The sequence below is a fragment of the Vipera berus genome (assembly GCF_964194415.1).
Source record: "Vipera berus genome assembly, chromosome: 1".
Classification (NCBI taxonomy): domain Eukaryota; kingdom Metazoa; phylum Chordata; class Lepidosauria; order Squamata; family Viperidae; genus Vipera; species Vipera berus.
This window is the reverse complement of record NC_138202.1, coordinates 163,518,212-163,534,540: the sequence shown is the minus strand read 5'-3', so window position 1 is coordinate 163,534,540 and position 16,329 is coordinate 163,518,212. Positions and strand designations below refer to the sequence as shown.

Here is a 16,329-nt window from a genome sequence, read left to right as displayed (position 1 = left end):
TGACCACAGACCATGATTTCTGAAGCTGACTTCTTGAATACTTATCCTCATATTCATTTTCCAGTATAAATAACATGAACTGCTCTTCTTGATTAAAAATGGATGCAAAAGCTTCCAAGATCTTCATATGTTAATACATGTATGTCATTCGTAAGTGATTTATGTGGACCCAAATACAATTTAATGGATTGTCCTTCAAATGGATTCTGTGGGATGACTTAGTATTATATGATAATGCACATCCATATTGACTTTGATGTGAGTAGTGCAGAAATTGATGTTTTATAGGTTAGATAGGAAGAATACATGGGCTAAAGCTTGACGCTGTCGGATTTATATAACCACTGTGTAGTATCTTAGACTGTAAAACCCTTGGAAGCATTAAAGGAAATATTAACTAGGAAAGGAGATAAATCAGCATGGGAATGGCTAAGAAGGAAGTGTCTGAAAGCTTTATTTTCCATTTGTTAGCCTTAAATATAGAAGGCCAGATCCTGAAGCTAAAACTCAAATACTTTGGCCACCTAAAGAGAAGGAAGGAGTCACTGGAGAAGAGCCTAATGCTGGGAAAGATTGAGGGCAAGAGAAGAAGGGGACGACAGAGAATGAGGTGGCTGGATGGAGTCACTGAAGCAGTAGGCGTGAGCTTAAATGGACTCCAGAAGATGGTAGAGGACAGGAAGGCCTGGAGGAACATTGTCCATAGGGTCACGATGGGTCAGACACGACTTTGCAACTAACAACAACAGCCTTAAATAGTCATGACCTTCTTTGACTACTAGCTCACCACAGCTGAGTTGGACTGGAAGGATCTTTACTATCCGTGTACAATTCACTTTGTAAACGCTTCTGAATTTTCAATGAAATCTGATCTGTTCTCCAAACAGATCCTAAAATTAGATAAAGAGAACCCAGTTAAATCAGGGAGTCAAAAACATTTATGTACCACTGCAGTGTAAGTCACGTTCCTAGATTTTTACACAATTGTTGACAAATACTGTTCTAACGCCACTTCGTTATAGTATATGAAATAATGCACGCTAAGGTTTGTTAGGAAATTTATCGAGATAATATAATTCTACAAATTAGAACAATTTACCTTTTACTAGAAACAAAAAGTTGTTGCATTTTACCTGCCAATGTAAGTATAAGTTGAAAATGTGAAGTGTGCTTATGCTGCTGCTGATATGAGACTGCAGATTCACAAAGAAAACATGCATTTAAAAAATGGGATGAGGTGGTCTAGTCCCTTGATTTTGTACCGAAGGGGTTTATCAGCCCTGACTTCAACAGTCCTTGTTTTCCTTTTTGGAAATAAGGTTTGCTATTAATGTATATACTATGAACTGTATTAGGAAAGGTTGCTTTAAATAATAGAAAGCCTTTAAAATCTATTGGTTTTAAATTATATGTGGTGATGAACATGCTGGTTATTTATTTATTTATTTATTTATTTATTCATTTATTTATTTTATTTATTTAAACAGGTAGTGAACTGGCTGGAAGGGCCAGGTTCGGAACAGCTTAGAACCCAGTGGGGAATTGGTGATTCAATTAGGGCTTCGCAAGCTTTGCAACAGAAACACGAAGAGATTGAAAGTCAACACAGCGTGAGTTTTCATTTTCCCAAGGAAGCTACTGTGCAATGATTTTTATGTCATTTATTGTGTGCAGTGCTTCTTAGTGCCCTTCTTTTCTAGTGAATTTTAGACACTGATTTATGTACTGGCAAATAGGGCACCTTTTCTTCTAGAGCAAGCTACTGATCAGATAAATGATTAGTTCTAGTGGCATAATAGTATGCTATAGTTGAAAAAGGAGGGACTGCCTTGAGATTGAAAAAGACAAAACAAATCATTGCCTACCAAGGACCCTCTAATCTCTTGGACTCTAGGGGTGGTGGAGATTTCATTTATTCCTGCCAGTTTGGGGGCAAAGAATAGTTATTTCGCCAGTGAATTATTTGCACTAGTTTTCTATTCTTTCCACCTGACTTGGGGACAGGAAGATTCCTTCCATTCAATTCAATTGAGCTTCTTGCTTCCAACTATTTGAATAGGGATGTCAGGCCAAATTCTGTTCACCTATTTGCCCTTTGCCCATCAGCAACTGATAGATAAAGAGTATTTTATAGCCAACCAATGATCATTAATGCTAAAATGACAGGAATAAGGATAGGCTTTGAATAGCTTCAACAATTTTCTAGGTGAAGTTATAAGCAAGTAGTGAGGAAATGGTTCTATCTGCCCATTTCTCTACAGCAGGGCTTTTCAACCAGTGGTACAGGTATCACCTGTGGTACTTTGGCACCTGGCAGGTGGTACGCGACCATCCTAGAAAAGTGGTAGTGGGGGAGGGGAATGAGCTGAACTGGTGGCAGCACCACACAAGCCTAAGCAAGAGAGGGCAGGAGCTGCAGGAGCTGCCAGGACTCAGCGAAAGCGCCAGGATCAGCGCCAGGCTCCAGCTGGAGTTTGGCGCTGATCCCGGTGCTTCTGCTGAGCCCAGAAGAAGCGTCAATCAGCTGGAATGTTGCAGCATCTCCAGGGTCTTGTGATTTACATTCAGATGCTTGGCAACTAATTCATATTTATGACGGTCACAGTGTCCCAGGGTCATGTGAAGTGACCAAAACCTGCTGCAACCACCCAGCAGACGAGGGGAATAAAAACCAAACAACCCCCCACCACCACCCCCGCTGCCAATCCTCAACAGAAATGCTCACAACAATGAAAACCTCGGACAGGAGGAAGAGTGCCGCCAGGCGGGCAGGCAGGGGTCTTGCTCGGCTGTGGCTTGGGGGCTCTTTTTTCAGTGCCACTGTAACTTCGAACAGTCACTAAGTGAACTGTTGTAAGTCGAGGACTACCTGTACTTTGTCACTTTTTTTCCTTTTTTCCTTTTTTTTTTTTGGTCATCAGGTTTTTGACACCTTGCTAGGCAACTGGTGGTACTCGGATGTTGCCATATCCTAAAAGTGGTACAATGGGTGAAAAGGTTGAAAAGCCCTGCTCTACAGCGTCTGTTCCTTCTGCCTGCCACCTTCTCCTCTGTCCCTACTTCTCAGTGCTTTTATGCCACTCTTTCTTATTTTTCCCAGTATTTTTGTTTAGCCACCTGTCTTTACTTGCCCCACATTTGCATTTTTGTTAGCATGTAAGTTTCTGTCAAAAGTTGCAGGTACATTGCATTACTTCAGAGCTGTCTCCTGTGCTTTTAAGAACGGGAAGACACTTCTAGTGTATCAACTAGAGCAGGGGTGTCAAACTGCCGGCCCATGGGCCAGACGTGTCACGAAACCGCGCCCACCCCATTGCCGGCAATGGGGAAAAAGCTCCGATATGTTGCACAACGTCACGTGACGTTGCGACTTTGACATGTCTGAACTAGAGAGTGGGTGGTGGTGGGGGGAGGCAGTAAAGAAAGCCTAGGAAATTGTTTAATAAATCTAGGGTAAGGAAAAGGGAGAGGGAAGAATTGTATGATCAAGGGAACAAATAGATGAGCAGACAAATACATTTTGCTGAGCGTTAAATAAATGCAAATCAGTGTTGTTGTTTTTGAAAAAAAAACCAACAGATTTGGGCAAATAAAAGAACAGGATATTACAGTTAGGGAAAAATGAAAGAATTCCTTATATGAATAAGATAAAAAACAATTTGAAAAAAAGACATCAAGAAAAAAATGTTCTTGAAAATTGCTTCCAGCTTCTGAAATTGACCAAATAATAGAATCATTTTATTATGTTGAAAGCAAAATGAAAGGTGGACTTAATTTTGAGTTTCGGCAGATTTGCATACCATTGGTTTTTAACATAGCATTGTTAAACAGAGAGGTGCGTAATCTTGCTCAATATTTCACTAAGCTGAGGTTTGCTGCATAGCTGTTGTGCTTGTGCTTTTAAAAACGTGGCAAAAATTAACAATAACGGTGATATTGAAGTAGGAAAGCCTGCACCTTCTCAATATGCCTTGATGGGCTGATTTTTGCAGGAGTGGTTTGCAGTGTACGTGGAACTGAATCAACAGATTGCAGCTTTACTGAATGCTGGGGATGAAGAAGATCTCGTAGAATTAAAAGCATTGCAACAGCAGTTGAGTGATGTTTGTTATCGGCAGGCCAGCCAGTTGGAGTTTAGGCAGAATCTGCTACAAGCAGCCCTTGAGTTTCATGGTGTTGCTCAAGATGTAAGTAAAATATGGACTTTCTTATTGTACATCGTGGCTTCATGATGCCATTGCAGGTCAATAAATAAGCCGGTTATATTTAGGAATAATTTTGCCCTAATAATTGCAGTGCACAGGGGAAAAGTCTTAAAATAAATGAGAACAAGAAAGTATTAGGGCTCACTTGGACGTCTGCTGTTAATTAATGGAGGCAGTTTAAAAAAAGTGTCCATTTCTCTATGTACACATTGATGAAACGAGTGTTCCTTTTCCATATTTGTTATAATTCTTCCACCAAGATGCTAGACAAGCAAAGCTGGAGCAGAAGAGCAAATTACATAAATCTGCTAATAATGTCAGTTGGATTTATCCAGACATGAACTCTGAGGCAAGCCAATGACATAAACTCAGTAACTATTTGTCCTTTTGTCTGGATTCTTTTCAACATGGTTCTTGAGAAAATTGCAGAGTATGTGAAGAAATTTAAGAGTTACCACCTGCTTTTAGAAAATTGATTTGGAGAAGCTCTGATCCTTCTTGGCAGGCAGTATTTAAGAGGCCATTCTGGGGGATGAATTTGGACAATTTAGTTACTGGTGCATGGTGACTCACAGTGCTACTCTGTATGCAAAAGAAATCATTGAGGAAAAAAGTCATAAGGGGCACTGAAATGCCATCAGTGTAGACTTTGCTGTTTAAACCTGAATGAAATATTTTACTTTACTGAATATTATTTAGAGTCTTCCTGGACAGTTTGGATTGGATGAAGTGGCAGCAACTGGAAACGAGAGCTTTCCTTTGCAGCTGCTTGCACAGACACTGTTGCTAGCCCTATGTCTTAGCTCTGTCACTTTTATAATTGAACTAGTCATAATTCCGCCTGCCATTCATACAACATATCTCTTTAACTAAGGAGAAAGACTTAAAATCATAAAAATAACCTGCTGACTTTGGGGTTGGCTTTTTTCAGTTGTCTCAGCAACTAGATGGATTACTTGGGATGCTGTGTGTTGATGTAGCCCCAGCTGATGGAGCGTCAATTCAGCAAACTTTAAAACTACTTGAAGAGAAATTAAAAAGTGTTGGTAAGGAAAAACAAGATTAAGTTGCCAAATGCGCTATAGTGAATGTCTTCATTTGCAGAATTAAGGATTGGATTAAATTGCATACTTTTTCATATAAGCCTAACAAGCCCATTGAATGGAAAACTGCGGGTACCAATTCTCTTCACTTGACTGGCTCATAAAGGGAGCTTTAAAAATATCTCATTGTGGAATGATGTTCAGTAATATGCATTGACCACCATATTCATGTTTTGTGAATAGAATTCAATAGGAACTAGGAATCTGTGTCTCTGAGGTTCCAGCTCCTATGGAAATCTAAACATGTAGGCTTCCAAAATCTATGCATGGCTGACTAAGGGCACAGCCACTTCATTAGCTTAACCACCCAATTTAATTGCTGGATCATCTGTTACATAACTAACAGATCAAGATGGCATATAACTCATAAGACTCCTATGAAATGGATTTGAACGACTGATCTCCTAACAGCAGTGGTCTCCAAATAAGCCTCTAAATTTGTATTTAAAAGAATTTCATTAAATGAGCCTTTTGTATTTAAAAGAATTTTATTTTAAGCAACATGTGTTGTTCTGATAATTGTTACTGAAAGGGTATTGGGCAGAATAAACAAACCAATTAAGGTCAAACAGAATAAATGCGAAGACAATGTCTGATTTAACAGCTCATAAATATGTGGGGAGGGAGCATAATAAAGACAAAACTGTATTCGGGTAAATCAGGAGATTGATCACTTGTGCCCACTACTTCTTTCTTTGGCAAGTAGTATGTCTCCTAGATCTTGGGCAGCAATTTAGGTCTTGGACAACAATCTCAACTAATCTGTTCCTTTTTATATGATTGTACCCAAAATTGAACCTGGATTTTCAGCATGAGTAGTACCATGGAGCTACAGTCCTCACTTATAGCAAACACTATCAAGCCTGACATAAATCAGTATGTGTCTGTGTCTGTACTGCTGAAGTATTAACCATCCTTCTTACCAGTTGATATAGTTAACTGTCAACACTTGAAGGATATGCTTACAGAATGTAGCATTTTACAGTTTAGTAGGTTAAGTGGGAACATGTGACAATTAGCACCTAACTTGCACATGGGCAAAAAGAGAATTGGGTTCTCACGATTTAAGAGAATAGTTCATCTTACATTGTACACAAAATAAAATTTTGTTCATTATCCCTGTAGACTTGGGCCTCCAAGGTTTGCGTGAAAAAGGTCAAGGTCTTCTTGATCAGATATCTAACCAAGCTACGTGGGCTTATGGAAAAGATGTAACAAGTGAAAACAAAGAGAATGTTGATCACATCCAGGGAGTAATGGAAGACATGCAGCTTAGGAAGCAAAGGTATTCAGGATGGTGTTGGACTCTTAAGAATCTCTCTTTCCTAATGACGTCACTTTAAAACCACTGTCAGCTTCTTTTTAAATGCCACCATATTTTTCAAACAAATGAAAATATGAAAAATAATCAAAATACAAACCTAAGTGTACATAGGTTGTACCTGTGTATTTTTTTTTTGGTTCTGAAAGGTATGATTCCCAAAATTTATAAGTAAGTTTTTTGTTTAAACTTGACACTAAACAAAATCAGTTAATTATAAAAACAGTGTTTTTGTATACAGTTTCATAAATTTAGGTATTTTTGTTACTTTCAGTATTGTGCAACACTTATTATTAAGAGAAGTTAAGGTATTAATGCAAATTACAATTTATAGGTTCTGTAGTTTCTTTAAATATTGCAGAAAAACTGCTTTTAAGATTAATTGGTAGTTAATGGCCTTGGTATCATTTGGAAATGTTTAATGTTCCATTACATATTGTCCCATTTTCTAAATTTTGATGAGGAATTATGTATGAGTTTACATTTGCTACAGAAACGGTTTTAATTTTCCTGATAATTTAGCAGCTACTGCAATATTTATTTAAATACTAAATCCTCCTGATATACCACATTTGTAAGGAATGTTTCAACATTTACTGAATAGGGCATTACGCTTAAAAATTAAAAAAACACAAGTTTTGAACTCAGGTACAACTTTGAAAACTATAAACAAAAAAGAACATAGAATAATAGAGTTGGACGTGACCTCAGAGGTTTCCTAGTCCAACGCACTATTTGAGCAGGAGACCCTATACCAGGGGTAGGCAACCTCGGCTCTTTTATGACTCGTGGACTTCAACTCCCAGAATTCCTGAACCAGCACAGCTGGCTCAGGAATTCTGGGAGTTGAAGTCCACGAATCATAAAAGAGCCGAGGTTGCCTAACCCTGCCCTATACCAGTTCAGACAAATGGTTTTCCAATCTCCTTTTGAAAGCCTCCAGTGATGAAGCACCCACAACTTCTGAAGGCAAGCTATTCTATTGGTTGATTGCTCTCACGGTTAGCAGATTTCTCCTAAGTTGGATTTGAAGCCAGGTTATCATTTTTGTAGGTTTTTTTTTAAAAAAAGAATCCCATTGTATGGGTTGCTGCTTTCTTGGCAACAAAGACATAATTGGCTTTAGCCGCTCCTTATGAAAGGCCAGTGCAGGCGGTTTTTATACGCCCTCTTTTCTGCCTGAGGTTTGGAATATACTTTGGAGGAATGTTGTCACTTCACAGGATGCTCCTTTCCCTAATGCACTGGGCTCATCTTCCAATAAGCTAGACACCCCAAAGATTTTCTTCCCAGTTCTTAACTGCCCTAGCCTATGCTTGGATGTGACATGAGGTACTAAGTTGGAGGAAGACTGTGCCTGTAGGTAAAATAATCAGAAGAGATCATGAGCAATCATTATTTATTTATTTTATTTATTTTATTTTATTTTAATTCCATTTATATCCTGCCCTTCTCCGAAGACTCAGGGCGGCTTACAAGCTTAGCAGTAGCCTTCATTCTATGTACATGCCTGCTTATTAGGGCTTTCACACACACACACACCCAAGCGGCATTATTACAAAGTCAGCTTAATTGCCCCCAACAATCTGGGTCCTCATTTTACCTACCTCGGAAGGATGGAAGGCTGAGTCAACCTTGAGCCTGGTGGGATGCGAACCTGCACTAATTGCAGGCAGCTGGTGTTACTTAAGGAGGCATTAGTCCACTGCTCCACCAAGGCTCTGTGCAACACAAGACAAAGAGAGACAGACAGGCAGACAGATATGAGAGCCAGAGTGGTGTAGTAGGTATAGTGCTGGACCGAGGGTAAAGATATTCAAATTATAATCCACCCTTAGCAACAGAACCTGCTCGGGTGACTTTGGGTCACTCATTCTCTCTCAGCCCTATACTGAGAAGTCAAAAACGCCTACTGAGTTGTCCTAAAACAGCATAAGGATTAAAAATTTATAATCTCCAAAGAAGAAACCTTCATCCCACAGCGGATTGATATGTGCTGATCACTATCATCACCACAATCCTTCATCCAAGATTAGCAGCTATCCTATATATTATAGGATAGTGAACTATATAACATCAACTAGTTTGAATGACATAGTTAGTATCACATAAATGATATATAGGCTTTGTGTAGAGTGCTTCTGTCTGGCTGTGTAAATTCTTCCAAAGAGATGCTTTGCAATTTACAGGAGCCCAATGAAAATAGCCTTATCTTTCATAACCCAATCCTGACTGCCTCTGCATGCAGTTGCATTGCTGCACCTGCAATCTTGGAAGTAAAGCCGAAGCAGCTGTGCATGAGCACATACGCTGTTGGCCATGAGCAGCTAGTTAAGCAGCCATGCTATGAATGGCTGCTTTCATTATTCAGAGGGAAGTGCTTCTTGTGCATTTGCATAGAATACCTCATTCAGAGGATATGCAAAGTTCTACCTTTTCCTGATTACTTCTCTAATTTATGTTGCTGGAATAGTTTATTAACATCTGAACTTAGTTTACTGTTTAAACTGCTGTTATGTTCTGATCCTGCCTTTTTTTTTAAACCAGCTTAGTTTTGAGGAAATCCGGTTGAAAACAAAATCTTCCAGTCCCACCGCTATTTTCTGAGGAAGGAGAGTACGGACCCAAGCTTGTTCATAACAATGTTAAGGAATAATTTAGCACTGTATGTCACTGTAGCAATAACTTAGCATTGCATGGCCGTGAGTCAATGCTGTTCGATAAAGCCCCTGGTATAAAAATATAATAGAATTTCCATGGATATATCATAAGCAGCTTCAAAGATACGGTAGCTGAACTTTCCAAAGGGCTTATATCAATATTGGTATTTAAGATTAATTAAAGTTGTAAGATTTATCAGATTTGGGGGTATTCTTAAAGTGTTATTCCTTACCACAGCGTTTTAGACATTTCCCCAAATTTCATAGCTACATTTAAAAGTAAGAATTGCTCATGTGTAATTTTTTTATAAGCAGAGCGACCTTTCTGATACAGTTTTATGTTCTGCCTTTCACAGATGTGAGGACATGGTAGATGTGAGACGATTAAAGATGCTTCAGATGGTTCAGCTATTTAAGTGTGAAGAGGATGCCGCTCAGGTGAGACGGATGGTGACAGCTGTTGCCTAAAACTTAAGTAAACTTAAGTAAACTTTGGGAACTGATAAAACCCTGGGTAGTTTAGAGTTAGGGTAGCTACATTTTTTTTATATACAGATTTGACAAATTTATTCTACGTCTCCTCTCTTACTTTACAATCTCACTCTGCTCATTTCTGTAGGCAATAGAATGGTTAAATGAATTATTAGATGCGCTGCTGAAGACTCATACCCGTTTGGGAGATGATGCCCAAGAAACCAAAATTTTGTTGGAAAAACATAGGAAATTTGTTGATGTAGCTCAGGTAGGTTTTCATTTATTTTGTAGCAAATTAGTTTGCTATTAAGGTTTGCTATCTCTGTTTAAAATGGTCATTTTGGTTATTTGCTGAGCAGCATACTAATTAAAGTTATTGCTGTCAATCATGGTTAGATTTGGGAAGATTATTGGCCATCCGCAATTTTATTTAAAGTTAATTTATTATTTATTTTATTATTTATTAAATGTTTTGCTCCTCCCCCCCCATCCTACCACAGGATAACTCTGGGTTGCTTACAATGTTAAAAAACATAAAACTATACAAAACCTATATATAATATGAATAAAATACTATAAAAATTCTATTCTCAACCCTAACTAAAAGATGTGGAGGGAAGGAGTAGGATAAGCGGGGGGGGGAGGGAGGTGGGATGTTATTAACCTACCAACCATTTATTAATTTATACATGTCAAAATGCTTTTCGACTATTATGAAATGCTTGAATTCATTCATCTTCCATGAATATGAAATGGATCCACAGTGTACTTGGGGTCACAGTTTTATTTTTCAAGTCATTTCTCTAACTAGATAGCAAGGATTCAACATTTTTGGTATAGAATAACAGATCGTTTGGCATGGATTATTAGGCATAAGAAAGAAGAGGTGTTAATGCTGTGGTAATGAGGCTTGATGTTCAGGTGAAATGAAGATAGGGTGGCGGATGAGTAGAGGATGATTCAACAACAGGCCAGATCCTTCTAGAGTTTCCATAACTGCCAAATAAAGTAACATGTGACTCTGTACACTTGTAGTCTCTGACTGAAAGCAGTCTAGCCAAGAAAATCTAGTTTCCTTTCTTTACTGTATCCTTCTTCCCTATTTGGATGTTCCTGCAAATGAAAAGGGCATGGAAAGTCAAACTTGTTTTTAATAGGCCCAAGAAAAGCTGTAGTGTCTTATGATTCATGTGTTACTGTGTTGCACCTAAATCTGTCCAACACTGTAAATGTCCACCTTAATGTCTATATTTTTCTTTTCTTTTTTTAAGAGTACCTATGATTATGGCCGACAGTTACTACAAGCTACTGTAGTTTTGTGTCAGTCTCTGAGATGCACTTCTAGATCGTCAGGAGAAACACTTCCAAAGCTGAACCGTGTATGGAAACAATTCACAATCACTTCAGAAGAAAGAGTAACAAGGCTAGAGATGGCTGCTGCTTTCCATTCAAATGCAGAAAAAGTGAGTTTGTGCAGTTGGATTTCAGTATCTTTGATGTAACATTTTAAAGTGTGCATTTTATGTGTTCATTTCTATTTAATAAAGTTTTGTCATGTTTACACAGAATGTTAAAATTCACGGTGTGATTTCACTGTGGAACTATTGGTGGTCTCGGAGAGCTTAATATCAGTATGATTAAAATCAACATATAAGATGAATCCACGTACTGTACTTAATTTGAATTTTCATCCTTAATACAGATAGTCCTCTCTTAGCCGTAGTAGTTGGGACCAGCCACTTTGTCGCTAAGTGACCATATGGGACCATGTTGACTTACAATGGCAGTTGCAGCAGTCTCAGTTGCTATCATTAGGTAGACCCCTGCAGTCATAGTGTCCTGTAGTCATGCGACTGCTATCACAGTTCCGACAAATGCATGTGTGATCTGCCTGTTTCCCCATTGACTTGTTGTGATTCAGGGTCAGCCTGTGGGTTCGGCAGTTGGGTCGGACGACTCAGAGGAGGAGGGGGGTGTTGAAGAGCTTGCTGAGGGGGTTGGAGAGCTTGCTGAGGGGGTTGGAGAGCTTGCTGATGAGAGCCCTCAGCCAGGCCCCTCCCACCTGGTCACGACGGAGACCCAGCTGTGTGAGCCTGACAGCGTGGATGAAGATGACCCACAGCTGGCCCTGTTCAAGGACGCCCGACGCAGGAGGCAGTCAATCAGGAGTAAACAGAGGAAGGCAATGGGCCACCTCGGAAGGAGGCAGAGAGAAGCCACACCCTGAACTGTATGAAAGGGGAATGCGTGGGAGGGCTGGTTTGCTGAAGGCAACCGCTTGAATAGTTCCTGTTTCATAGCTCCTGTTTCATGGTTGGTGTCTTGTTTTGCTCTGTTTTATGTTAATAAATTTGGTAGGCTTAATTCCAGCCTCTTGCCGTTTGTAAAGGGGTTGTCCCTGCCTTTTCTGCAGGGCCGGTAGCAGGCTGGTACAGAACATGACTTTGCTTATTGGAAGCCGGCAGTGAAAGTCACCTGATCATAGGACACTGTGATATAATGTGGACTGGTTGCCAAGCGCCCAAAGTGTGATCCTATGGCCACAAGGGTACTACAATAAGGGTACTACTGCAACTATAAGGACCTATTATAAGTCCCTCTCCTTCAGTGCCATTTTAACTTTAAATAGTCTTTGAATCAGTGGTTGTTAATCAGGACTGCTTTTTAATCTGTGCAAGCTATGGTTAGCCTATTGAGATAATAGATCATAATAATAACTTATTGCCAGTCTTATTGATTGGTTAAGTGCTGTAAGGTGGATTCTTAGCAACCACATTCATAGATTTTCTACAGGATGATCTGTCCTCAACGTAATCTTTTGGGGTTTTAGCAGTGCATTCACTGCTGTTTTAATTGAAGTCTATCCACTTACTGGTGGCCATCCTCCTCTTTTTCCTTTCATTTTTTTTCCCTAGCATCACACACTAGACTATATTGTCCAGTTATTACTCTCCCAGCTGGAAGTTTTCTCCCATTTTTCCTTTACCAAAATGGTTCACATCAAGGTAATCTTAATCACGTTTTGTTTGCTATTTGTTCATAGGTTGTTTCATAGGTTACATATATGAAGCAGGTTTTGCATTCTTTGTTAAAGCCAATGCAGTTCCACTGCGTAGAGCATGCACAGACCTCATGAGCAATTCCGTACAGTTCCATTAAAATAGGTTTATTTTGAGTTCATATATTAGCTTTTTTTTTTTTTAGTTTGTGACTCCATCAGCAGACAAAACTATAAGGCATACCTCATAGGCGCACTTTAGCGGGGTGCTAGAACATTTCCAGAACATTTCCAGCCGTTGTATCTAAGAATACAGAAAACATGACAGGAATGCATAAGAATATTGTTGCTTTTTATTGCAACTTACAGTTTGACCATGTCCATTTTTTTTAAAAAAAATGTTATTTTATTACAGGTTTTGCAGGAATGCCCAGATGAGTCTGAATCTATATATGATCAGGAACGATTTGATGAGATTGAAACTGTTGGAAAATCCCTTCTGGATAGATTAACAGTCCCGGTGGTTTATCCTGATGGGTATGTAGTAGGCATTCCATTGCTCACTATGCAGTGCAAAATATTTCATTATGTGTAGTAATAACGTTTAGAAAGCAGGTAGGACAACAGAACAGACCAAATTAAAAGTGAGCCAGAATGGAGCAGCAGACTCCAGTTCCACAGTGGTTTGCACTGGTCAGGACAGGTGATTGGGAGTGGGGATGGGCGGTGAAAGGGATGGATGAAGTCCTTTAGAAGATCAGTTGGTGTTCTATATTCAGGAACTCCAGAGGCATCTGTAAGGGTAAGGGGAGTAAATGGGAAGGCAAATGATGAAAGGCATTGTATGCCATCCCAGTGCAAACGCTCCCCCTCCTTTCTATATGCCTTGTGAAATTGCATGCAGGTGTAATAAGAGTGTGATGCTGCTTTCATTGTTTTGACAAAAGCTTCCTGCCTTAATAGATGCTTCAGAATAGCTCTTGACTTTCCATGGATGGAAAAAGGCCACCTAAACTTGGCCTAATCTTAACTGCTAAGATAATTCTTGGTTTAGGATTGCATTTTTATAAGTCAGATGTCAAATGTTGAGGTGCTGGAAAATATTAAAACCAAGAAATACAATTTTAACATTTTATTAAAATTTAATAGCGTTACTATGTATTATTTATATTTTACGTCATTAAAACAAGCAAGATAAGTTCATCCGTACATTGGAATTCAATAAAGAGATGATACCTCTTGATTATTTGAAACGAAAGTAAACCCTGATGAGATAGCCTCAAAGAATTGGTTTGAATTACAACAAATGTAAAAAGAAACGGTTTGTATGTTTTAATACAGTTGTGAAGTCTGGTATCAAATTACTTCACACATAAATATCCCTAAGGTTGGGAAGCTGTTCTGAAATTTCAAGTATTCTGTTACTTTATATTATCCTGAAGCTACTGGAAAATTATTTCTGGTAGATCCAACAGTTTCTTTGATAGGATATTATAATAATATATATTATCTTGAAAGCTGCAAAGTGAGAAAATAAAGCTGTGAACAGCAAAAACTCTTACTGCTTTCTTACATGTAAGGGCTTGGGGGTTTTTTTTGCTTGTTTTTTTTTAGCACTGAGCAGTTCTTTGGGAGCCCAAGTGACATGGCTTCTTCAGCTGAACACATCAGAGAGAAGATAAAGTTGGTTTGTCTGAGAAAACAACAACTGACACAACCAGACGCCTGTACCACAGAAACCTAATAGCCTCTCCCTGCCAATTCATAAGATGTCTTTTTGTAACTCTGCATGACATCTACATTCTATGCCTGCCATAATACATGAAAATGCATTTCACAGCTATTATTAAACATAAAAACCTCTTCATCCTTCTTGAAGCAAATCTTATTCTACACCACAACCATGTATTTCTACGAAGCCATAATTTAACATGCTATGAACCCACAGACTTCAAATACAATTAAAAGGAACAAAAGACATTGCACTGAATCCTTGCTTTGAAGCTTTATCCCAATCTATCAGGTGCTTCTTTCTCTAAGCAACTGATGCAAGTTTGAAAATGGTGCTAATAAGTGCAAGTTCCACAAAAAATAATTCTGTTTATTCTCCAGATGTAGTATTTTAGGCTGTAGGTAAAACTATCTGTTGTATAGACAGCGGTGACCTATAATTTTGATTTGTATTTTTTTTTTAAATGGTCCTTTTTATTGTGCCGATACGTGCCATCAAATTCTTGAAATTCATTATAGTTGGATTTTTCCCAATTTGTATGGATAATGTATTAAGAAATGTTTTGTGCTTAATAAAAATCCATCTTTTAAAAATCCAGTAACTTTTATGGAAGCTTGTATTTCCTACTTTATTGCAGGAAATTGTAAAAGAGTACAAGTCCATTTTGGATCGTCAGTTTAAGTTTCTTAATAGTTGAAAGAAGAGGGAATAAGCATCATCATGTAAGCAAGGAAGAAAAAAAATGATATGAAAGCAGCTGGTGGGAGTTAATGGCAAATTAAGTTCATTTTTCCTATTGACTTGTTTGTAGATGGGGAGGGAAAAGGATTTACATTTTACAGGAGAGAGTAAAGAACAAAGTCTGTGGCAAAAGGATTTGTAGATAGAAATTGAAGCTGTCCAGCTAAAACATGATAAGAGAAATTGATAGGTTTCTCTTTTAACGTATCTTTTTTTCTCCTTTTCTACAAGTATTGATATTGGACATATATGTTCCACTAGTTACATCCTTATGACTGAGAAAACTCAAGTAACAGCTAATGATGCAATTTCTAGAGCTGATAAAAATGCTACGTATTGTAATAAAATTATCAAATATAGGGCATAAATTATGTATTCATTCTTCCAATCTGCAAAAGCCAAATAAAAATGTTTATATATTTATGAACTATGAGCATAAGTTTATTCTTTTTTAATATTTGGAAAGGCAGCATGTTATGAAATGGCAGCATATCCTTGGAAGACCTGTTCGGGATGTGTAATAAAACTGCTTGCTGTATAGATAAGGGTGTTAAACGGCTTCTTGAAAAGTAAAATAAATGGCCTGATGGATAAAGCACTTTTAAGTGAGAAGCTTCCTGGCTTTTTCCTTTCGTGGAGAATCGGAGGAGACTATTTTTAATCATATACACGTAGTCTTTTGTCGTCAGAAGCACCCCTGAGAAAGTCACAAATGGCAATCTCATGATCCCAGGATGCTGCAACCGGTTGCCAAAACACCCTAATTTTGATCATATCAACATGGGGATGTTGTGAAGATCATAAATACGGGGACCAGTCAAATCACTTTGCACTACTATTGTAATTTGTTCTCAAAAGTCCCACTAGACCTGTGGCATGGGTGCCAGAAGTGGCACTCAGAGCCCTCTCTGTGGGCACGGGTGGCGTCACCCCAGCCCCGCCTCCCCCCGCACACCCCTCAACAGCAGGCCCCCTGGAGGAGAGTTGCCCCTGAGCACAGCCCGCGCAGAGCAGCACAGCAAAGGACATGGCAGCCGGACAGCGGGGACAAGATTCTGCCCTCGTGCCCCATCATCGTAGTTGATGCTGTGGGTT

General features: G+C 38.8%; 1 protein-coding gene across 6 annotated transcripts in view; it reads left to right on the top strand.

Annotated features, from left to right (window-relative positions):
• Positions 1-16,329, top strand: part of SESTD1 (SEC14 and spectrin domain containing 1) — a 75,462-nt gene that overhangs the window by 48,877 nt on the left and 10,256 nt on the right. For 2 of the 6 annotated variants that reach the window (XM_081314905.1, XM_081314906.1), the window contains exons 12-20: positions 1,488-1,610; positions 3,993-4,187; positions 5,137-5,251; positions 6,434-6,593; positions 9,646-9,727; positions 9,909-10,031; positions 11,035-11,226; positions 13,177-13,298; positions 14,376-15,863. In XM_081314905.1, coding sequence (XP_081171031.1) covers positions 1,488-1,610; positions 3,993-4,187; positions 5,137-5,251; positions 6,434-6,593; positions 9,646-9,727; positions 9,909-10,031; positions 11,035-11,226; positions 13,177-13,298; positions 14,376-14,505 — 1,242 coding nt within the window. In that variant the 3' untranslated portion in view covers positions 14,506-15,863. Of the gene's footprint in view, positions 1-1,487; positions 1,611-3,992; positions 4,188-5,136; positions 5,252-6,433; positions 6,594-9,645; positions 9,728-9,908; positions 10,032-11,034; positions 11,227-13,176; positions 13,299-14,375; positions 15,866-16,329 lie in introns of those variants that run through there. The other 4 variants (XM_081314910.1, XM_081314909.1, XM_081314908.1 and 1 more) reach the window with 3 other exon arrangements.